The sequence below is a fragment of the Melanaphis sacchari genome, unplaced genomic scaffold (genome assembly GCF_002803265.2).
Source record: "Melanaphis sacchari strain LSU unplaced genomic scaffold, SCAv2.0 Contig1263_pilon_pilon, whole genome shotgun sequence".
NCBI lineage: Eukaryota > Metazoa > Arthropoda > Insecta > Hemiptera > Aphididae > Melanaphis > Melanaphis sacchari.
The window spans coordinates 16,761-40,576 of record NW_020270505.1 but is presented as its reverse complement, the minus strand read 5'-3'; the positions used below and the strand labels follow the sequence as shown (position 1 = coordinate 40,576).

The following is a 23,816-nucleotide window of genomic DNA, read 5'->3' as shown; positions in this document are numbered from 1 at the left end:
TCCCTCGGATCTGCTGTCTGACCGTTCAATCATCCCATCACGAAGACACTGGGTCTACGAGTACGACAATCAAGCACACCGCACGCTTTATGGTAAATTCATGACGAGACCTGAGTTCGCCAGCAAAAGTGTGATCATCTCCTACCTAAGCAAAGAAGAGGTGGATGTGTCGAGCATCATTCAAACAGTGAATACAGGTCAAGTTCCCACTGATTGGAAGGTGATCATAGCAGTAGCCAAGGAACGAGAACACAAGAGAACCAACGCCCGGTTTTATGCTAAGATGACGCCGGAGATGAGGCTGTATCAGATCTCCACAGAAGGGAACATCGCAGAAGTTGTGTTTCACTACATCAAGGAGCAATCTATGACAATGGGGGAAGAGCAGCTTCTCCGTACAATAACGAGGATGACATCACCTCACACTGATCCCACCAAATCCCGTTACAAGTTTGTGGTAATTGACTTATCCTCCTGGTGTACCAACTTTAGATGGGAGTTCTCTCAGGCAGTGTTTCGGGACCTCGATGACTTGTTCGGATTTGACCAGGTGTATCAGTACACACATTGGTTTCACCTCGCATCCATTTTAATGTTCCAAGACAGGTTCGGACCCCCTCAGCAGGCTCTCAATGGTGACCCGGTCCCTGGAAAGAGATGTGTGTACGGACCTGAGGCGTGGCAGGAGGGACTCCGTCAAAAAGGCTGGACTCTGATCACAATTATGCTGATATCACTAGCTGCTGAAACATGTGGGACAACTACCTCCCTACTGGGCCAAGGAGACAATCAAGTAGTCCTGCTCAAGATACCTCCCGCTGACACCTTGGCCCGTGAGGAACAAGACGAAAGAGGATATGTTGACAACTTTGTCAACGTGTTGACACGATATGCAAATGATGCAGGTATACCCATCAAGCCTTTAGAAACTTGGCAGGCTGCGAAGCTGTTTGAGTATTCCCGGAAGTACCACTACGAGGGAGCACAAGTATCTTGCGCACTCAAGAAAATATCACGTCTAGCAAGTGAGGCCAATCAGGTTATACCCACAGTTAACGGTGACCTTTCAGGGCTGTACTCGACAGGGGCATCAGCAGCCTCCGAAGATTTAACACCTGGATGCTCCTATGTAGCTACGTTGTTTGAATCAATGCATCTCTTGAGGCGAACCATGCCCTGGTTAAGAGAGAAGTCTCTGGGTCACAGCATAGTCCTCTAGTGCGTAATTGTTGCTGGTCCCCGCAACATGTACGTAAGAGAGTGGAGGGAGGGAGCTAACTCCCGGTTTCTTGTTGCCGGACATTTTTTTCTTTGAAAACATCCGTTAGCGCCGCCGCCGCCGAGAAGCGTATATATATATACTTTGTATATATGCACGTAATAAAAGAATATTATTACTCACCCTTTAAGCTCACAATTGATATACACGAATGCTTACAATTAGCAACAACTCACAGCTCAACACACAATACAAATTACCCTCTACCAAACCATATCAAATACCTCATACTCGAAAAGGGCAAAGCTAGATCTCGATGACAAAACCTCAAGTACCTACCCGACAAAATTCTTTTTAATCAACTAAAAAACAAATTGAGTAAAGCTCTTCCACCTACAATAAATATATCCAAAACCTGACATCATATAACACATCCATCTGGAGAGCAACAAAAAAAATTTTAAAAACTAAACCAACTCCTTCTCCTCTGCGTAATGAAGACAACTCGTGGTTTATTTCTGATATAGATAAAGCAAATATATTCGGCGAATACTTATCAAAAATATTTACACCACATGATATAATTTTAAATAACAACCAAAATCTAATAATCAATCATTCCTCGAACGCTGCTCTACCCGTTTCGCTTCCAGCGAAATACTAATCCCGGTGAAATCGACTTTATAATAAAAAAACTCCACAATAAAAAAGCTCCGGGTTATGATCAGGTTACAAATCTAACTGCCAAAAAACTACCAAAAAAAAGTAATTATTTTACTATTTTACATTTACAATGCAATGTTCCGCCTATCATACTACCCACTAACCTGAAATTTCTTTGAAATAATTCTCATCCCTAAACCAAATAAACCTCCCGAATTAACAACCTCTTACCGCCCTATCAGCCTACTCTCAACTTTATCCAAAGTGTTCGAAAAGATCCTATTAAAAAGGTTTCTCCCATTGGCTACCGAAGCAAAAATTATTTCAGATACGCAATTTGGCTTCAAACCAAACCATTCCACCATTCACCAATTGTATCATATAAATGATACCATTTCTTCGTTTTTAGAAAAAAAAAACAATATTGTGCAGCCATTTTTCTGGAGGTATCTTAAGCGTTTGAAAGGGTATGGCATGATGGTCTCTTATTTAAACTAAAAAGTTTTCTTCCAGCTACTTTCTACTAATTAAATTCTATTTGAGCGACCGAACCTTCGTTGTTCGTCAGAATTCGAGCCGCTCGAACTATTTTAATATTCTAGCTGGAGTTCCCCAAGGCAGCGACATCGCTCCCTTCTTTTAGAACATTTTTACTCATATGACATACCAAAAAACACCATTTACCGAACTCTTATATGACACTGCAATCGTAACTTCTCATGAAAATCCTGCTACAGCTTCCAAAATGATACAAATACACCTAAATATAATCCATCTTTGGACAAAGCGGTGGAAAATTAAAATTAATGAATCTAAGTCCTCATTCATTACATTTTCGTTAAAAAGAGAAACATGCCCACAAGTCATAATGAACAATATTCAAGTCCCTGTTTGTTCGAAGTAAAATATTTAGGAATTATATTAGATAGTAAACTAACTTGGCACTCCCAAATTAAAAACAAACGTAAAACCCTCATATACTAAGGCCTCTCCTGCGATCTAAAATGAATATAAATAATAAATTATTAATTTACAAATCCTTACTAGAACCATTACGGACATATAGTATTCAGCTATGGGGAACTGCAAAACCCTCCAACACCAAAAAAATACAATCCTTTCAATCCATCTGCCTCCGCCTACTCTCCTCTGCACCATAGTACATAACGAACAACAATCTTCATAAAGATCTTAAAATGCAAACCTTAAATCAAACCGCTAAAATATATTATGTTAGATTCCACAATAAACTCCAGTCACATACAAATCCATTAATTACTAAATTATCATCAAAAACTCTACCCGATTACCCTCAACGAAGGTTAAAAAAAAAATCAAAATATTCACTGTCATTATTTTTATTTTTATTTTTTTTCTTCTTTTTTGTATTCTTTTATCTCATCTAATTAATGTGCATATTGTTGTATAGAATATAGATTGTCTTTTTACCCAATAAAAAAAAAAAAAAAAATTGATGTAAAACAAATTTGTGCGTATGTAATTTGAATAATTTGATATGGATATGAGAACAAATTATGTAGGACCTTGTATTAATTTTCAAGATTTTTAATTCATCAAATAATTTTTTATAAAATTTATAGAAAAAAAACTAAAATTAATCAAAAAAGTTTCTTAACACGTTCACTGCGGATGACGCCAATTGGCGTCATTTAGCATGGTTCACATATGCGGTTGACGCCAAATGGCGTCATCTGCACACTATTTTTTAATACACTATAATTTAGTCAGCGTTACGGTCAAAAATCTCAGTTTTGGTCAGCGTTATCTATACATATTAGTTAATACGTGTGTGCAATCGCACAACAAAATTTCTATTTTTAGTTCATTTTATTTTTAATTTATTATGGGATTTTTACCACTCCTTTATCAAGTTAATCATCGGTATTTTCAAGAAATTCATTATTGTGGCAATCTTTTTTCCATCGTCGGTCGTTGATGAAACACGTACGTATTCACATTGTATCGTTTTTATACATTTTAGTGTTAAATTGTATCCATTTTATTTCTTTACAACGATTTTTTTTAATTTATTTCGTTTACTTTCGTATTACTTATATGAACATGGATTATACATTGAATGAACCAGGTCCATCTCGACCAAAACGGTTTTGCCGTATAAATCAAAATTATGAACAACAAATTGAGCAGATGCTATTTAACTCTGATTAGGACGAAAATTATGATTTTTCCGATTCTGGTAGCGAATATGAATTTGAAAATATAGAACAAGTGTCTGACGATTTTGAGAGTGATAATGAGATCGCAAATAATGTACCAAGTGAAAATACTCAATCATCAACAATTAATATTAATAATGATGGTAGTTGGCAAGAGGAGGAAATTGAATTGTCTAATTTTCCTTTTATAAAAAAAAAAAACGAATTGTTGATTTCGATAGAAGGCAAACAAAATCCTATAGATTATTTTTTATGCTTTTTGATGAACATTTTATAAAACTATTGGTTGATGAAACGAATAATTATGCTGAAACCGAGTTTTTACGTGTTGGTAGTGCACCACGTTCTCGTATTTCCGATTGGAAACCGACAGATAAAGACGAAATGTTAACATTTATTGCACTGATAATTCACACTGGTACTATAAAAGTCAACAGATTAAATTACTATTGGAAAACACATCACCTTTTCAGTCTTTCTTGCTTTTCAAATTATATGAGTCGTGATAGATTTTTAAATTTATTGAGATGTTTTCATTTTGCACCAAATATTGAAACTAATAATCAAAACCTACCCGAAGATCGCTTATATAAAATTAGACCTTTAATTACATGTTTCAATAACAAAATGAATACCATCTATTATCCCAAAAAAGAACTCTCACTTGATGAGTCTATGGTGTTATGGAGAGACCGTCTTCAGTTTCGTCAGTATATTCAAAACAAGCGCCATAAATATGGAATTAAATTATACATGCTCACGGAACCTCATGGATTGATATTAAAATTTGCCGTTTATGTAGGAGTACTCGATGACTTGGGATGAAAAGGCCATGCAGCTAATGTGGTTTTGCATTTAATGTCCGAAAAGTTAAATAACGGCCATACATTATACATGGACAATTTCTACAATAGTTTTGATTTAGCCTCCAAATTAATTGAAAAAAAAACGTTTTGCACTGGTACGTTAAGATTGAACAGAAAAAATACACCACAGGATGTTGTTAAGTCAAAATTAAAAAAAGGTGAAACCGTTGCCAGGTACTCTCAAAGAGTTATGATTGAAAAGTGGAGAGATAAGAGAGATGTTGGTTATATTTCCACTGAATTTAAAAATAATTTAATTCTTACCAAAAACCGAAACGGTAAAGAACAATTTAAACCTGAACCTATCTCAAATTATAACCGTTTTATGAGTGGAGTTGATCGGCAAGACCAAATGCATAGCTATTATTCATTTACTAGGAATACAATCCGTTGGTATAAAAAAATTGGTATACATATAATACAAATGTTATTGATGAACTCGTTTTATTTATATAATCAATATCACGCTGGACCTAAACTATCATTGTATGATTTTCGGTTATCTATACTTGGTGAACTTTTACCTAAACACCCAAAGCCTAGATCTTTTTCATTATCACATACAAATCATTTCCCAAAAACCCACGATGTTGGAAAATCTGGAAGACCTAATAGAAAAAGATGTAATCTATGCTATTCCAAAGGAATAAGAAAAGATACAACATACTTCTGTCCAAGCTGTCCGGAAAAGCCCAGTCTATGTCATCAACCTTGTTTCAAAAACTACCATAAATAGTCTGAGTTTTTCATTTTTTTTTCAATAATTATAATGACATGTTCACCTTTATTTATATATCTATTTAATTTAATTTTAAAATAATAAGAAATAACGATGTTCTCATTTTATTAAATTAGGAGTACATGTTTACTTTTAGTTATTTATTAATTTAATAGCATTGTAAAATAATAAGTAATAAAGCAACAATTTGGTTTTATAGTTGTGAGTAACTTTTTGGTATTTTGCATAACAAATTTGCCATGACGCCAATTGGCGTCAATCAGCATCAGATAAAAACAAAGTGTATATGGTACGGATGACGCCAATTGGCGTCAACGAAAAAAAAACCTTCAATTGCTCCCGCACATTTGAATGTGTATTGTAATATGATCCGCAGTGAACGTGTTAAACTTTTAAATAAAACTCAAAGTATCAAAGTATTTTTTAAATTATAATACCTTGTATAAAAAAATTATAGTTTAAATATTTAGAGAAAAAAATTAGTTTAAATTTTCAGTAGACATTTTTTATTGTAATAGATCACAAAACGTTTAAGGAACCTTTAATGACATTTTCAAACCTTGGTTATAACAAAAAGATTTTATGAATTACTATCTAAAAACTCCGACTTAAAAGATTTATTAAAAAATGTTTTCATAATAAATTTTTGTTATTATTGATCAGGATATTAATCTTTAATATAGTACCTTGTTTAATTCCTTTAAACATTTTTAACTATTCATAAACAATAGTATATCAAAAAAAAAAAACATAATATTTAATTGGAAATTTCAACCTGTTATTTTATACATTTTTATTTAAACAGGGTAACATTGGCTCTTTGACACAAAAATACTATGCTACTTATAAATATTATTCAATATGATTAATAACAAAATTATTAGTTTATTATAATAACATCTTCATACCTGTTTATCTTTTAGTTACGATTAACTGATATGATTCGTAAGAAATATAAACACTTTTAAGTTAAAAATTATAATTATTGTTATTACGAGCTGTTGTGTTATATTTTTCGTATGTTAATATGTACTGTTTTATCTTTATAAGCAAAAAAAGAAATCAAACGCATTAAAGATGAAAGGAGTTAATTTAAGAAATATATACTAGTTTTCTAGTATCAGACAATGTTATATAAAAATGTTGTCCAATAAAGTATATTTTTTACTTAATTTGAAATTTTTGTTGGTTATGTAGCTTTATGATTTAATAACTGTAATTTTTTTTTTTTTATCGTTCAAGTGTGTAATATCAAAAAAAAAAAAAACAATTATACAATATTAATACCAGTCGTGCTCACGTAGTCAACGTGTACAGTCGTGTGTCTCATATTTTGCTGATAATGTTAATTAGTTATTGCTATATCGATACACCAGTCATTTTAGTATTCCATTATACCGTCGTCTTCGGGCGGCGTAAATCGCTCCGGCCTGAATCAAGCCGCAAATAAATTCAAGTCCATGGTTGCCAAAAATTCCGCCACAAGTTCTGGATTTCAGTTAGCCGGTAAAAACGGTAAGCCACTTAAAGATCTGTCCAGCCCCATCTCACCAAGTTTTCAACAAATTGTCAACAATCCTCCATCTTTAGACGTATCTAAAATATCTAGCTCGGCCTTCGATTACAATAATATCTCACTACCAACCGATAAATCGTCTGAGTCTACGGTCATGGACATAAACGATAACGCTAACGACCTCACTAATGAGCTCGATATCGATTCCTCGTTTCCAACATATAACACCGTTGCGGGCCTCTCCTCAACAAAACATGTTAATATCTCTAATAATAAAATGTACGTCAATACTCTACAATAATCTTTTTCAACTGACTATTCTGGGCCAGTAATTGTTTTAATTGAGAGTCTCATTGAAAATACAAATCTAGGAAACTGGCATCCTATCAGAGCCGCTAAATTCTTCTCTATGAATTTTACGGGCATTATTAACATTAAGCCCGTGGGCTCAAAAAAATTAAGATCACGTTTCATACAATTACCAATGGTAACCTCTATTTAAATTCTAATATTTTAAAAGAAAATAATTACAAAGCTTGTATACCTTCTACGTTTATTTTTTTCGTATGGGATAATTAAATTAAATAACACTATCTCAGAATCTGAGTTTTTTGAGCGTGTCAAGTCTCCTGTTACTATTGATGCATTCAAGCGCATCAACATCAAAAAAGATGGAAATATCGCTCAGACTCGTATTGTGGAGCTAAAATTTGTTGCTCCAAAAATCCCATCGGTCATCTCTGTTTCCAACATGATTTTCGAAGTCAAGCCTAGCATCCGGTCCCCCGTCCAATGTAACCGCTGCTTTCGTTTCGGCTCAAGTTCTAAAGAAATCTCATCAAATACTGATGTTTCTATTCAGGTTGAGAATGCTGTCATTGTAAAAAGAGAACACGAAAACAGGCATAGAAAAATCTCCAAAAAGAAAACGTAAAACAAATAGAAAAGAATGGAATGATGTTAAAAGTAAGCAACTATTGAATGCTGGGGTTGAACATTGTAACCAAAAGGGCAACATTATAAAGGCAAAAAAACTGGGACCCCCTTAATAAATGTAGAATTTTTACACCTATTCACGGATGATATTTTTAATCTGATAGTTACAGAAATAAATCGACTAGATCAAATTTTAAGTAGTTAAAATACAAGACCAAAATCACGCATAAAAAATTGGAAAAATATAACAAGGGAAGACATGGAAGTTTTTTTTGGGATTGATATTTCTAACCGGACATATATCTGCTCCGACCATCCCTCATTATTGGCAAACAAATGATTTGTATAATTTTAATGTCTTTAGAAATGCTATGAGTAGAGATAAATTTCTATTAATTCTAAAATGTTTAAACTTTGCTGAAAATCCGCCAAATGGAGACCCGAATCCTGAGACCTCATATATAATATCACGCCATTGTTCGATCTATTTCATAACCGAATGAAACAAGTATATTATCCTACTAAAGAGATGAGTTTAGATGAATCTATGCTTCTTTAGCGTGGACGTCTCTATTTCCGCCAATATATCCAAAATAAAAAACACAAATTTGGTATAAAATTGTCAACCGGATGATCTTGTACTAAAGATAAGGATTTATTGTAGATCAAGTGATCCGATTGTGGGTGGTAAGGGACATGTTGATAAAGTGGTAAAATACTTGCTTGACGATTACTGTGGAGTGGACATTCCGTCTATATGGCTAACGTTTATAATTCCGTTGATCTTACCGAGTATTTATTAGACAAAAATACATATGTAACAGGTACTTTTCGAGGGAATAGAAAAGGTAACCCGTCAGATGTCGTCAATAAAAAATTTAAAAAGGAGAGTTGACATCTGCATATAATAGTAAGGGGATTTGTGTTATGAAATGGCATGATAAACGGGATGTTATCATTATATCGTCAGAGTTTGTGGATGCTATGAATGAATATCGGGCAAGAAGTGGCAAAGTATCAGAAAAGCCGGAGTCTATACTAAAGTACAATGAATTTATGGGTGGTGTGGATCGTAGTAACCAACTAATAAGCTACTATCCTTGTGAAAGGAAAACACTAAGGTGGTATGCTAAGATCGCGTTACATGTAATTATGAATAATGCGTTCATACTATATAAGCAGCAGCCTGGAAAATGCAATATCAGATTAATAGACTTCAAAGATTCTGTGATCAATAAACTCATTTATAAACATAGGCCAAAAATTGTAACTCCAACATAAAAATCAAACAAACAGGGAATGCGTGTAATTTCTTCAGTTCCGAGAAACATAAAAAATAGGCCAATTAGGAAAAGATGTGTCATTTGTGTAAAAAACAAAAAAAAAAGTGGAAACAACATACTGTTGCTACGAATGCCCAGATCAGCTAAGATTGTACTTAGATTCTTGTTTTAAAATATATCATGAATAAGTACTACCTAGTTATTTATTTATTATTGTATTTACAATTTTTAAAGGTTTTATTTATTATTTATAATTATTTTTATTTATATGAAGCGTTTCTATTACCATTTACTTATATTTAGTTGTTCTACATATAATAAATATAAATTATGTAACACATTCTAACCGAATATAATTTTCATCGACATGCTATTATAATGGCGTATAGACGCAGCAATAACAATCCAAACATTGTCGACACCCGCATCCGAGAAAAATTCTATTCTATGATGCTGACGTCGACTTCGCATCGAAAGTTGTTTTTTTTTAGTAGAAAACCAAAACATTGGTAAATTTAGGCACTGAGATAATTAAAGTAAAATAAAAGGAAACTTTTCGACGAAAAAAAATTTTCCGCACGGGGGGTTCACTCAGCTCAACCCATGTCGCAGTCAACGTGTTAACTCTTTCCGGCACGGTGGGATACCATATGTCCCACCTATAAAATTACATTTCCGTCACGGTGGTACGAAAAATAACCCACCTTTTATAATAATTGTTTTCGATATTTCAAAATAATTTTTCACTTATACGTATTATAAATAGTTTTGTTAGTCTATTTTAAATGTTATTTTCTAAAATTGAAACGGATATTAATTAATTTTGTGTTATTTATGACTATTTCCCCGATTTTTTTTTTTTTTTTCGATGACCAGCCAATTATTATTATTTGTTTTTACAATTTTCGTATTTGAGTTATTTATATAAATAATATTGTTTCATAATATGTTAGACACTGTTATATACTGGCATTCAATGCAGACAAAACCATTTTACTGATAGCGGTTAGTCTGGAATGACGTATAATGTAAGAGTCCAGATTTTAACCCACCGTGCAGCAAGTGAGTAAATCTCCGTATTCATATATTACGTTAAATTTATTACGTTTATTTTATTCATTCAGCGAGTTCAATTATTTACACATTTTATTTTATTTTATTATTTGTATTAAAATACAAAACAATATCTACCGTATTTTTACAATAAATTTATTATTCAAAATGAATAAAAACTTAGATGAAAATAATATTTATCAAATACTATGCGAAGAAATTCCGTCCGATGACAACAGTGAAACTTCATGTGACGAATCTGATAATGACGAGGATTACTGTTTGCCTTCACGTGAAGTCGTAATTTCCGAATCTTCTTCAGATACGGAATATGAAGACTCGGAAATTTTGAATTTAGATAATAATAATATTTATTTACTTCCCTCACCATTAAAAAAAACTCGATTATCAACAAAAAGAAAAATTATTAACAGAGATGTAGAAAATCCAAACAAAGTACCAGTTGGTCGTCGTCAACTTTTTTCTAATTTTAATTTTGAAGAAGGTGATATGTCAGGAATTCAGCCACTAGCTACCCCTTCTTCAAGTCAATCAGATCATGAAAGTTCTCAACCTCCAATAAATGTACAACAAAACCACAATGAAATCAATATTCCATTCATACCACCAATTTGGTCAAAAAATAATAATAATATGTATTCAAGTCCTTTATTTACCAGTTTAGAAGGCGTCACAAGTACTATAGAAAATCTCCCTTTTTGTACACCAATCAGTATTTTTAATATACTATTTAACGATGAGATTATGAATTTAATTGTTTTTCAAACAAATCTATATGCCCAACAAAAACAAACTAAAACCGGAAAATCATTTACACGAACAAATTTATCAGAAATAAAAACTTTTATCGGAATAAATCTTTTAATGGGAATAAAAAAACAGTGTAGTTATAGGGACTATTGGTCATCTTCGCCAGATTTGCACGACTCGTACATTAGTAGTCTTATGACCGTCAACCGTTTTGGTTGGCTACTAGCACATATACATTTAAATGACAATACAGTAATGCCAAAAAAAAAATACAGATAATTACGATAAGTTATACAAACTAAGACCATTTATAAGTATTCTTTTATCTAATTTCCAAAAAACATACAATCCACATCAAATTGTTTCTATAGACGAGAGTATGGTAAAGTTTACAGGAAGGAACTCAAATAAACAATATATGCCAAAAAAACCCATCAAAAGAGGTTTCAAAATTTGGTGCTTAGTGGACAAACATGGGTATTTGTGGAATTTTGAAATTTACACTGGGAAAGTTGGTGATAGAGTTGAAAGTCAATTAGGAGCCCGCGTGGTTAAGCATTTGTCACAACCACTCCAAAATAAAAATCATTTATTATTTTTTGACAATTACTTCACTAGTTATCCGCTCATGACATATCTCAAGTCAAAAAATATCCATGCATGTGGAACTGTTAATTTAACAAGAAAATATTTGCCTAATTTTAAAAAAGATAAAGATTTAAAACTTGGAGAGTATGATTGGTTTGTTGATCAAGGTGACATTTCAATTGTTAAATGGCGTGATAAAAGAATTGTTAGCCTTTTATCAAACTTTCACAACCCTGAAGATGCTACAGCGGTACAAAGGAGATCAAAGGATGGTTCAGTAACTATGGTTTCATGTCCAAAAGTTTTAGGCGAGTATAACAAACACATGAACTGTGTCGATAAATTTGACCAAAACAAAAAGTCATGTGAAATTAATAGAAAGGCACGTAAATGGTGGCATAGATTATTTTTTTCATTTTATTGACGCAGCTATTGTTAATTCACATGTAATCTATAAACAAACAACAAATACAAATATTACAATGAAAGATTTTCGTCGAGAAATATCTAGAAGTCTTGTTTCTAAAACATTGGTGGAAAAAAGAGCAGCACAAAATAAATCAAAAATAAGCCCAGTAGAATTGAAAAAAAATAAACCATCTGTACCAAATATAATTCGTCTTGAACAAGCTGCTCATCAACCACAGAGAAGTACAAGAAGAAGATGTGCCAGATGTAGCACTAAAAAAAAACGAGATTCGTACAGAATGGATGTGCTGTGTGTGTAATGTTCCGCTGTGTTTGGGAAAGAATAAAAACTGCTTTGCACTTTACCACAATACACAGGAAGGGTAAGATTATTAGTAAAACAGTAAACACATATTTACTAATTGTATTAACTTTTTAATTTTTACTATTTCAGATTTTGTTCAAACAATTCATAAACCACAATAGTAATATAAATAAAAAACAAATTTTAATGGAAAAAAAATTGTTTTAATATTGTATTATAACATGCAGTTATTTTTTATTTAAACTACTTTTTAATTTTTTTTTTTTGTAAATACAATGTATTAACATAATGTGCATAAAATAAACGTATTATTATACATCTATTCAATTAATTTAAAATGTAATATTATTTTTATTTTATTTATACCCAATAAAATCTACCACATGCTGCATGGTGGGACATACGCCATCCCACCTATAATAACTTTTTTTATCAAAACATTAAATTTTTTTTTTCACCAAGTTTGTATTATTTACCAAAATAATATTTGATTTTTATACTCGAATCAATAAATTTCTAAAAAAAAAACGGTGTCTGTGCAGCATAGGTATAAAAAAAATTCAGACCCCTGTGCCGGAAAGAGTTAAGTAATGAAGTAAAAAAAAAATTATTCAAGAAGTAAAAGAAGCAGATATATATTCGGTGATGGGAGATACCATACCTGATATTTCACATCGAGATCAACTATCAGTCTGTGTTAGGTATGTGAATACGTCTGGGGAAATATTAGAAAGGCTGCTGGAAATAATTGAAGCATCAGACAAAACTGAATTAGGTATCACAGAAACTATTGAAAGTGTTATAGTCAACAATGATTTACTACCAAAAAATGTTGCTTTTCAAACGTATGACTTCGCCAGCAGTATGTCTGGTAAAATAAATGGCACACAGCAAAAATTGTCTAAACTACTAGGTCACACTGTTTTGTATTGTAACGTCCCCTAAACGCTCACCTAGCGGGTGTCCGCGATATGGTAGCAGCTTGGTTCGACACCTTACTCTATGCATGCCTAACTGACACAAAGTACCCAGGTCGCTCGTTGTATGCCGAGGTGGAGCTATGCTTGAGCCACGCTGTGTCCTACGCTCACAGTCACCCTGTAGACATATATGTGGTGATGAAGATGTGGCCCTCACTCTGTATAGGGGCCGTGTTGAGAGACAATGAGGGATATGATGTGTTTCTAAACGCACTTCTGCCCGGCGCCTCCACCAATTGTAACGTCCCCTCTTCACATGGGTGTCTTGCGTATAAAGTTATGTTTTGATTAACGAGGTCTCGGGGACTCGACCTCGGTGTGTAATATTAATATACTAGATCAGGGTTACCTTATTTAAGTAAAGCACAATTGTATAAAATGTAACGTATATTTAACAGATAATTTAAGATTTATATAATAGAATGAAGGTTACCGATCCGGGTAGATTGACAAGCCGTGAGTGTGGATGGTGAATGGCTGCACGGATCGTTGAGGAGTCTTCTGGTCGTCTGTCTGCTCCTGGTGTCGCACACACACTCCTCACACACACTCTCCTACACTACACGTATTCGTCCTTGTTATATACCTTAAACTGCTGCCTAAAAGCCTTAGGTCAGCAGTCGGCCCCGCTTGCCATTCCTCACACTCAGCATTTTAATAACGTGTGCCCTACTTAAGGAATAATGTACGATGTCGATAGACGACAATCGTTACAGTATATACCCTGTCAAGCCCACAGAATTAATACTTTTCTTGAACACGGCTGTAATGCAAGTGTTATAATTGAAGATTTATTTTTGGTCCTCAAACATATGTATGTTTTCTTTACTTCGAGTACAAAAAGATATGCTCATTCACAAAAAGAGTCTGTCTGAGATTGAAAATTCTTTAAAGTTACGTAATTTATCAAAAACGAGATGGACTGCCAGAGCAAAGTCAATAAAAGCTGTGTGGGTTTCGTTTGATTCAATTGTAAAAACACTAGAAGAAATGTTTATACCTCAGTATTTTGATAAAAACACAAGATCTCAAGCTTTAGGAATCGCCAAAAAAATACTCATATTTGACTTTGTAATATCTTTATTTTTTATGAAAAATGTTATGTATAAAATGAAAATTTTGACTGAAAGTTTTGAAGCCAAAGATCTCAATATAATTGATACTTTAATGCTATTAAATAGTTCTACTGACATTTTCAATGATAACAACAAAGATTCTATAGGCATGAATAATTTGGTTAATAGTTCTATGAATTATGCACATCAATTAAACATTAATCCTGAATCTTATTTCAACAAAATACACAGGAGAGGACTATTGCCAAAAAGGTTAGATTCTAATCAAAGTTCACAAGTAGGTTAGGTTAGGTACTTTTTACAGATCTGAGTTTAACATTTTTTTTAAATATTCTAACAACATTAACTTCTGAACACTTAAAAAAATGTATTGCTACTATTGAACCATTATTTAATCTTTTAAAAGTTGCAAGCAGCTTTCCTGGTCGATATCGTAGTGTCAGCATAATATCGAACTTGGGGCCACCAAATTAAGGTCACTTCCAGTTCACGCTTCATGGAAGCCTCGATAGAAGGTTTTATTCTTCTCCGATCTAATGCCTTTCAGGCCCGTCTTCAGGATAGAGGACGTTATCCGTGGCCATCCTCGGTATGTATTTCATACCGATATAATCCATCGAGTGGTTTCCTATTTATTCTAGGAGAGACTCAAGAGTCTTCCCGGGTTGGTTCTAAGCATCAGTTTCATTCCGAGCCCGTCCCACCTTTCCCGGATAGGCGACGGTGCGAGCCGAATGTCCACGCACTAATCCCGGGTAAGTCATGTCATACCACAAGATTATGGCCGCCCGAATATCCACGTACGGGCCAAATCAGAGGGGACTTGACCAAGTCAAAGCCCCATAATTCGGTGCGTAGTGAATATCGTCTCGCCGACAAAGAGAAAAACCCGACGTAACACCCAAAGGGCATTCCGCCGGGAAAGTTCCCTGTCTGCGCAGACAAGCGACCGCGCACTCCATCGCCGCTCCGGAAGCGGCGATAGACTACGAACCAACCCGAAACACACGTCTGCGTTCGAGCCGATCAGGACCACCGCGACAACCGCTAGAGCTGCCGCGAAGATCCATTTCAAGTCACAACATTTGCCATTATCGATCAAATAGAACGATTATAAATTATCTTCGCGGGGGAACCTGGCTGACACCAGAGAACCCCCGTTAGTGAGACAAGCATATATCATAACATTTAACGTCAGAGGTAACTGCCTAGACGCATGATGACCGCTGTGGCAAGCCACGGCAATAATCGACGGTTGGATTGATTTGGCATTAGCCGGTCACAGAGACTGTTGATACCTACCGCTGCGAAGAAGCTCCAAATCATGGGCATAAGACCGGTTTCCAAACCGGAATTACGGCAAAATCCACATAACTCATAAGTCGTGACCCAACCCCGACGCCGCCGCGGACGGCGTCATGAGCGGACACTAGTTGGGCCTACCACGTATGATCCTTGCAAAAATCACACGAAATAGGTATCCAACCAATACCCCAACTCGGTACCACGGTATACGTGGCAGCGAGAGGGGCCATTAACCGGAGCGGACGGATGCGCGTCCCGAACTCCAGCACGCTTGAATCCAAGGACGGACACCCGACCGAGCCTAGAGTTAATCATATGATGCCAATACCCCATGATTTCTCGAAGACGCGAGACCTCACTCGCCATTCAGAAATTAGGGGAGAGACCAGTAGCGGACGCGGCGGAATCCGAAGACCCCGACGCCACGCTGGCGGCTCTGTGTTTAGCGGACGCGAAAACGCCTTAGGGCGCATCGCCACGCTGACCACCCTTGGCTGTGGTTTCGCTAGGCCGGTAAAGCGGTCTGTTAGATACCTTGGCGTATACTTAAACACAAGACTGTCTTTTGGGCAGCACGTCACGACGGTGACTGGAGGCGCGAGGAAGGCTGCTTCGGTGCTGGGTAGGTTGATGCCTAATGTCGGTGGTCCCAGGCAGTGCAAACGGAGACTACTAATGAGCGTGGTAAGCAGTCGCTTACTCTATGGGGCTCAAGTATGGGCAGACAATGTACAACACGTACAGAAGTACAAACACCTGATGATGCAGGCCCAGAGGTGTGCTGCTCTTAGGGTCGCGAGGTGCTATCGGACCGTCTCGGATATGGCGGCTCTGGTCCTGGCCAGGATTCCACCGGCATTTATCGAAGCGGACAGTAAAAAACGGGTCACTCAGGCAAGGAAGGCAGGATCGGAGTGTTCGAGGTCCGAGGTCACGGAGCAGATGGTGCGTCGATGGCAGGAGCTTTGGGACTCGATGTCCACCAAGGCAGCGTGGACGAAGCGTTTGATTCCTGATCTGTCCAGGTGGTGGACCTACGGCCCCAGAGAGATCAGTTTTCACATGGCGCAGGTTTTGTCCGGACACAGGTGCTTCCAAAGCTACCTATGTAAGAAGGGAAGGGCAAACAGTGAGTCATGCAGTCACTGCCAGACGGAGAAGGACGATGCTGAGCATACAGTGTTCAATTGCCCTTTTTGGAACGATGATAGACTGGCGCTGGAGAGAGCGGTTGGCAGACCAGTCGTCCCAGGGAATGTGATAGATCTGCTTTGCGGCCCGGTGCGGGAACAGTTACCGGAGGATCCTGTTCAGAGGAGAAGGATACTCGAGACGGCCAGAGTTCATTGCGACCTTTTCAAGGAGATCGTAGAGGCCATAATGACGAAGAAAGAAGAGATGGAAAGGCAAAGACAGAGAGGAGTTACTTTGTGAAATAAAATAATAAATCAAATTAGTTAAGTTAATTCTTGTGGGCTAAGCAGCCAAACTCAGGGAGGTTAGAGGCCCCTATTGTTTTTTAATCATGATGTTAGCTCTAATTATTGTTGTTAGTTATATTGTATTGTATATATTGTATATGTGATGTTTGTTGTTAAATAAACGATGTTGCCAAGGAGGCCGTAATGGGGAAACCTACTTCCCTCCTTGGTTGGCGGTTAAACGGAAAAAAAAAAAAAAAAAAGGTTAGGTTATGATATAAATAAAAAAATAAAAACATATAAAAATTTATATACACTGTTTTATATTATATTATATTATATTATATATATATATCATAACAATGCTCTTAGTAAAAAGGTCGGCAACAACAATACAGGGAACAACACCGTGAAGAACTAAAACAACTTGAAGTAGGACAAAAAAAATTTTTTGATGTTTCACATCTGCCGGGCGTCCCGTGACGGCTCAGGTTTATTTTTTATATGCAAAAATAGTTCATTTTTTTGATGTGATAATTTTATTGTTTGTAAGTTATTTAACGCCACTTCATAATGTATTATTACAATAAGAAAAATATATTTTGTAATTAACCTATACCGTTTAGGTTTAAGCCCCGACTAAACTGTACAATTTGTACTTGAGGCCCTAAGGAAAATTTGATATGAACTATTTGGCTCTCTTAGAAATTCTAGTGAGGACCCCTGCATTAGAACATGATTAGGATGTTCTTATTTATGTCCAGGGAAAAATTTTGCTATCTGGGTATACCCCGTGCCACAACTAGCACCAGAGCAGGCAGGGCAAAGTCCCAAAATTTTTTTTGAAAGAGAACCATAATGGTTAGGTTAACTTAGAAGTGTTCGATGACAACATAAGCTGTTTCCGGAGAAGTGGTAGCTCATCAACGACGACCATTGTCATTCATCAACATCAAGGATTGAAGAAAATATGGTCAAAGTAAAGGCAATCCTGTGCATCTAAAACTAAACACCAAAAGCTAAAGGATGTGCGTGACAATTTGCGCAAAAACGTTTTCCGCATGCAGCCAGATATCACCGATTTCTATAAGCTTCGACACAACGCGCTGTTATTAAGGGAGTTTCTGACAAATTATAGGGTTGTCACGTTGTCTTATTACTTCTACAGTCCAGATCAAGCAACTTCGGACTTCTTACTCTTTCCTGAGCTCAAACGGGACCTCAAGAAAAACCAATACAGATCGGTTAAAGACGTCCAAAGGGCTGTGGCTGCGTCTCTGAAGAGGATTGCCGAAAGCGAGTTACACAAGACGTACGTACAGTGAAAACCGCGTTATACGCGTTATGTTGAAATACAAGGATGCTAATTCGTGAGCTACAAAGAATTCGTACTGGATTAGATCAATTAAATAATTTTAAATAATAGTTTATTTTTAAATTGTTTACAGGTTGACTAAAAATCATAACATTAATAAAAACCAATAAAAAAAGAACATTGTTAAAGGTTTTCTACACGAGTTGTTAGCTAACAAGGCAAATAATAATTCATCTATTTCTAATATCTTAAAAAATAAGAATGAATAAACAAGCTAAATAAAATAAATTATTACAAAATCTGTTTACCAAACATAGAATACATCAAAATTATATAAAAAAAATCACAAAAAAAAAACCATTTGTAAGAGGAAACATATTATTAACAATAGTTGTGGTCTTTTTTTTGAGTATTATATAAACTTCGGATCTTTTAAAGCACATATGAAAACTTTTCATAATTAATCAGGCTCAAAAAAACATTTTTCAAGTAGAGAGAAATCAATTTTCAAATAAAAATTCTATTTAAAACAAACCAAAAATGGTATTGGAAATCTAATAATATTTTTACAGAATTTGAAAATCAAATACCATAAAAGTTAAAATATGATCAGTATAAATGTAACGAGTGTTATAAAATAGCTATCAATTTCCCACTTACTATAGGTCTTTGTTTTAAATATTATATAAACTTTGGATCTTTTAAAGCACATATGAAAACTTTTCATAGTTAATCAGGCTCAAAAAAACATGTTTCAAATAAAGAGAAATCAATTTTCAAATCAAAATTCTATTTAAAACAAATCAAAAATGGTATTGGAAATCTAATAATATTTTTACAGAATTTAAAAACCAAATACCATAAAAGTTAAAATATGATCAGTATAAATGTAATGAGTGTTATAAAATAGCTATCAATTCCCACTTACTATAAATAACATGAAACAACTGACACGTGTTAAGACAGGGTACCATAGCTTAATATAATAATATGTAAACGTCTATAAGATAAGCTCTACCCCTTCCCCCCCCACTATGAAATGCGTAAATGTATCTACGACTTGTAAGACAAGTCATTTGGTTGGTGGGCTGCATGGGATACTAGGTGTGCCTGTAAGCCGAACCGAATATTGTGTCATAACTTTGTGTAATGTTTAATGTTTTTTTCGTTTAATAAATAAAGTGCGATTAATATAATTCTTGTGTAATTATTTATTTGGCGCTGGTACAAGAATAGTTAACACACGGTACGCAACAGTCGCCGGTACAAAGTAATGGCACCGCAACGATCGGTCTGGTCTACACTATCACCACCACCACCACCACGGGTAAAGACGCGATATCGTCAACTTTCTCCCCAACACTATAAAGACCTAGGTGGAACGGAAGACAAGTCGCGCTAGATGAGTACCGGTCCTCGATAATTCGTTACTTTTTTCACAAACCACGACGATTGTGACAATCTGTTGCTCTGGGTATTATTCTGGTTATTTTTTTTACCCACACGTTATTGAGAACTATGTTTTTTTTTTTTTTTTTTTATTCGTTTAAAAAGACGGAAAATGAAAGATACCTGTTTTTAGTCGTTATTATTATTATTATTATTATTATCGTATGGTATTATAGACAAGCATTACAACACAATAAAATTATTAACAAATAAACTTTGTAAAAATAGAACAAAATAATAAAATAAAATATAAAAACATATAGTATAATATAATTAGTCAGCAATTATAGTAGCATGGTAACTTCTATGTGGTAGGATGATTTTCTATAGGGGAATATCAAGTGATCTCAGCCAGGTTAGAGCTGCATTCGAAACGTTGTGGATGTCGGCAATGGGTTTATTGAAAGCTCGGATTGGGCAATGTCTAATTATATGTTCCATTGTTTGAGGTGAATGGCCACAGTCGCAAGCAGGGGAGTCTTTCAACCCCCATCTGTATAAATTGACTCCGCATCTCCCGTGTCCGGTTCGAAGTCTGTTCAAGGTGACCCATTCTCGTCGCTTGAGTGAGAAGCCTGGTACTTGGGAGCATGGGTCATTGATTAGTTGATGACTGTCGGGGTTTGATAGATTCCATTTTGATCTCCAGTCGTTATCTCCGTTGAATTTGTTTTCAATGAGGTCTTTCGCTGTTAAACAGACAGGTTTCCTCGACTTGAGTCTCAGAATGTGATTCGTAGGTATATCTTTATTTATTGGGAGTTTTTCGTTGCACTTATATTTATACCATTCTCTCGCTGTAGCTGTCAAGCGTCGAATATGAGGTGGATGTATGTTACATAACACCGGAAGCCACTCTGTGGGGGTAGTTTTAACTACACCTGTGATAACACGCATGGTTGAGTTAAGTTGTACATCGATTTTTGGACAATGTGCGCTATTTAGCCATACAGGGGCAGCATATTCTGCGGCTGAGTAGACCAGAGCTAGAGCAGATGTCCGAAGGGTTTCGGTTGAGGCTCCCCAAGTTGAGCCAGCGAGCTTCTGAATGATGTTGTTCCTTGTCCTTATTTTTGCAGCGGTGTTTTGTAGGTGATTTTTGTACGTGAGTGTTCTATCAAGGGTAACTCCGAGATATTTAGGGGTAGGGTTATATGCTAGTATTTGATTTCCAAATGTAATAGTTGGTTGGTGTTTTGCTAATTTGTTGTTTAAATGGAATAATGAGACTTCTGTTTTTTGTATGTTTGGTTTAAGGCGCCACTGTTGGAAGTATTTTCTAAGTTTTTCTAGATCTTGATTGAGTGTGGTTTCATTATTTTCGAATTTTTCATGTTGTGTAGCTACCGCAATGTCGTCTGCGTAAGCAAATTTTCGAGAGATTGTGCTCGGTAAATCACTGATGTAAAGGTTAAACAGAGTCGGTGCCAGTACTGATCCCTGGGGTAGTCCATTATTTAGTTGTTTCGTCGAGCTTTGGGAGGCTCCTAAATGGACTTTAAAATATCGATTCGTTAGCATTTCATTTAAAAGATTGTGGAACGTCAGACATTTGGTAGTTTTCAGAAGTTTGAACAATAGACCTTCCCTCCATACGGTGTCATACGCAGCTGTTAGATCAATAAACGTGGCTGTTGTCTTTTTCTTATTTTGGAACCCTTTTTCAATGTAGGTGGTGAGAGCTGCAATTTGATCCGTGCAGCTTCTGCCAGGGCGAAATCCGGCTTGTTCGATTGGCGTAATGGCGTCAATGATAGGTCCAATTCGGTTCAGTACAAGGCGTTCCAATAATTTATAACACACACTAAGGAGAGCGATTGGACGATAACTATCTGCTGCGTTGGCAGGCTTTCCGGGTTTGCAGATTGCTATGGTTTTTGATTTTTTTAAAATTGTGGGGATTTTTGTATTTGTAAGTATATTATTATAGAACTTCATAAGCCACGCTCTCGCTCTAGGTCCAGTATGTTTTATAAATTCAGGGTAAATATTGTCGAGTCCTGCCGCTTTTCCAGGTTTTATCATGAGTATGGCTTCACTTATTTCTTCAATCGTAAAAGGGGCTGCTTGTGCTGTCCTTTCGTTGGATACGATTTTTAGGTTTCTAAGTTTTGCTTTTATATCCTTGGTGGCTTGTTTATCTGGTGATGCTCTAGATAGGTTTACAATACGATTAGCTACAAGATTGGGGTTGACTTGATTTCCTTTATTTGCACTATATTTGCCGTTGGCACCAAGCTTTCGGAGAAGGGCCCATGCTTTCCGACTTGAGTGTTTGAAGTCAGTATGTTCAACAAGGTTCAACCATTTTTCTTTGCGTTGATTATTTAGAGCTTGTATTAATTTCGTTGCATCATCATTACTATTAGTCTCTGTATACCTAGTATATAGTTGTTGGCACTCTCCGTTAAAACCAGGGATATAGGTTTTTCTTACCCCCCTTGGGATAGACTTTTTGGCTGTGCTAATTATCAGTTTAGAGAAGCGATGGTAATTTTCATAGGTAGGAGGTATCCAGCGTACGCTATCGTCGAGAGTTTTTGTAAAGACAGGCCAGTTTGCTTTTTGAAAATTCCACCTTGGTTTAGGTATCGAGTTAATATAGTGGATATCTATGCCTATTTCAATGACAACTGGTCTGTGTTGGGAGTGCGGAAAATCTGTTAGGACATTTCTGTGTAACTCTAGAGGATTCCCTTCTTCATCTTTAGAGACGAAACACAGGTCGGGGTTGTAATCTCGATTCCATCGCGCTGAGTGAAATGTACCTCTTAATTTTGCATCGTAGATGAGTGTTAAGTCTTCGGCTTCGGACCATTGTGTAAGATCTTCTCCGTTTTTGTCTGAGTCATTATATCCCCATGTAGTATGGTGACTATTGAAATCACCCATAACTACAGAGGGATGTTGAATATTGAGAGTCATGGGTAATGTCCAGCTAATGTTCGGTGGTTTGTAGATGTTAGAAACGCTCAGATTATTAATTTCTATTTGGATTATAAATATGTTGTTATAATCAGTTGCCTGTATAAATTTCCATTTTAGGTTTTCCCTTACATAAGTTGCTGTACCATATTTACTATGGTAAGTCGCTCCAGCTACTGTATATCCCTTGATAAAACCTCTCTTCGAAAGTTGTTCTTCATCACTTGTATGTGTTTCTTGTATCAGTAATATGTCTACGTTTTGCTCTAACAGAAGAATTTCTAGTACTTCGGATTTCGCTTTGCTGATGCCTTCTACATTTATTTGCATAATGCGGGTTGAATCCCTTGTCGTGGAGCCCTGAGAAGGGCTATTTTGGTTAATTGTTGTTGTTGTTGTTGTTGCTTGCATTGGCGGGAGATGCTGAAGGCACAGTCCGCTGACCAAGATTCCGTATACTTTAGCCGAGTCGATAACAGGTTACCAACTCGTTACCAGGGTGCACTGCGAGGAAGCGTATACGGGGCGCACCCCTTTTTAGTCGTACAACACTGGTAATCATTTTTTGTAATTAATTGTACGGTCTGTCACCGAAGGATGAACCCGGTAGTAGCTCGAGTTCTTAGAATGGTAAGTAAACTTAAATTTGATATTTGTATCCAATTCTATAAATCGTAATTTTCTTTTATACGTCTGTAATATACCTTAAGGTTTTGGCGTTACCTCACCTGCCCATTTCCAGGAATGACCCACGCTGATAACAATTTTCTATGACTGATG

General features: G+C 35.8%; 2 protein-coding genes across 2 annotated transcripts; both read left to right on the top strand.

Moving 5' to 3' along the window:
* The first annotated feature begins 4,464 nt into the window (after nucleotides 1–4,464).
* On the top strand, nucleotides 4,465–4,905 carry LOC112591007 (piggyBac transposable element-derived protein 4-like). Its single transcript, XM_025334628.1, has one exon. It carries the CDS (start codon nucleotides 4,465–4,467, stop codon nucleotides 4,903–4,905), a length of 441 nt encoding a protein of 146 aa, XP_025190413.1.
* Nucleotides 4,906–9,064: 4,159 nt separating this feature from the next.
* On the top strand, nucleotides 9,065–9,418 carry LOC112591006 (piggyBac transposable element-derived protein 4-like). Its single transcript, XM_025334627.1, has one exon. It carries the CDS (start codon nucleotides 9,065–9,067, stop codon nucleotides 9,416–9,418), a length of 354 nt encoding a protein of 117 aa, XP_025190412.1.
* Nucleotides 9,419–23,816: the final 14,398 nt, after the last annotated feature.

Excerpts from the sequence above, each read along its gene's own strand:
- LOC112591007 (XM_025334628.1), top strand. The coding sequence starts at position 4,465 with ATGTTAACATTTATTGCACTGATAATTCACACTGGTACTATAAAAGTC.
- LOC112591006 (XM_025334627.1), top strand. The coding sequence starts at position 9,065 with ATGAAATGGCATGATAAACGGGATGTTATCATTATATCGTCAGAGTTT.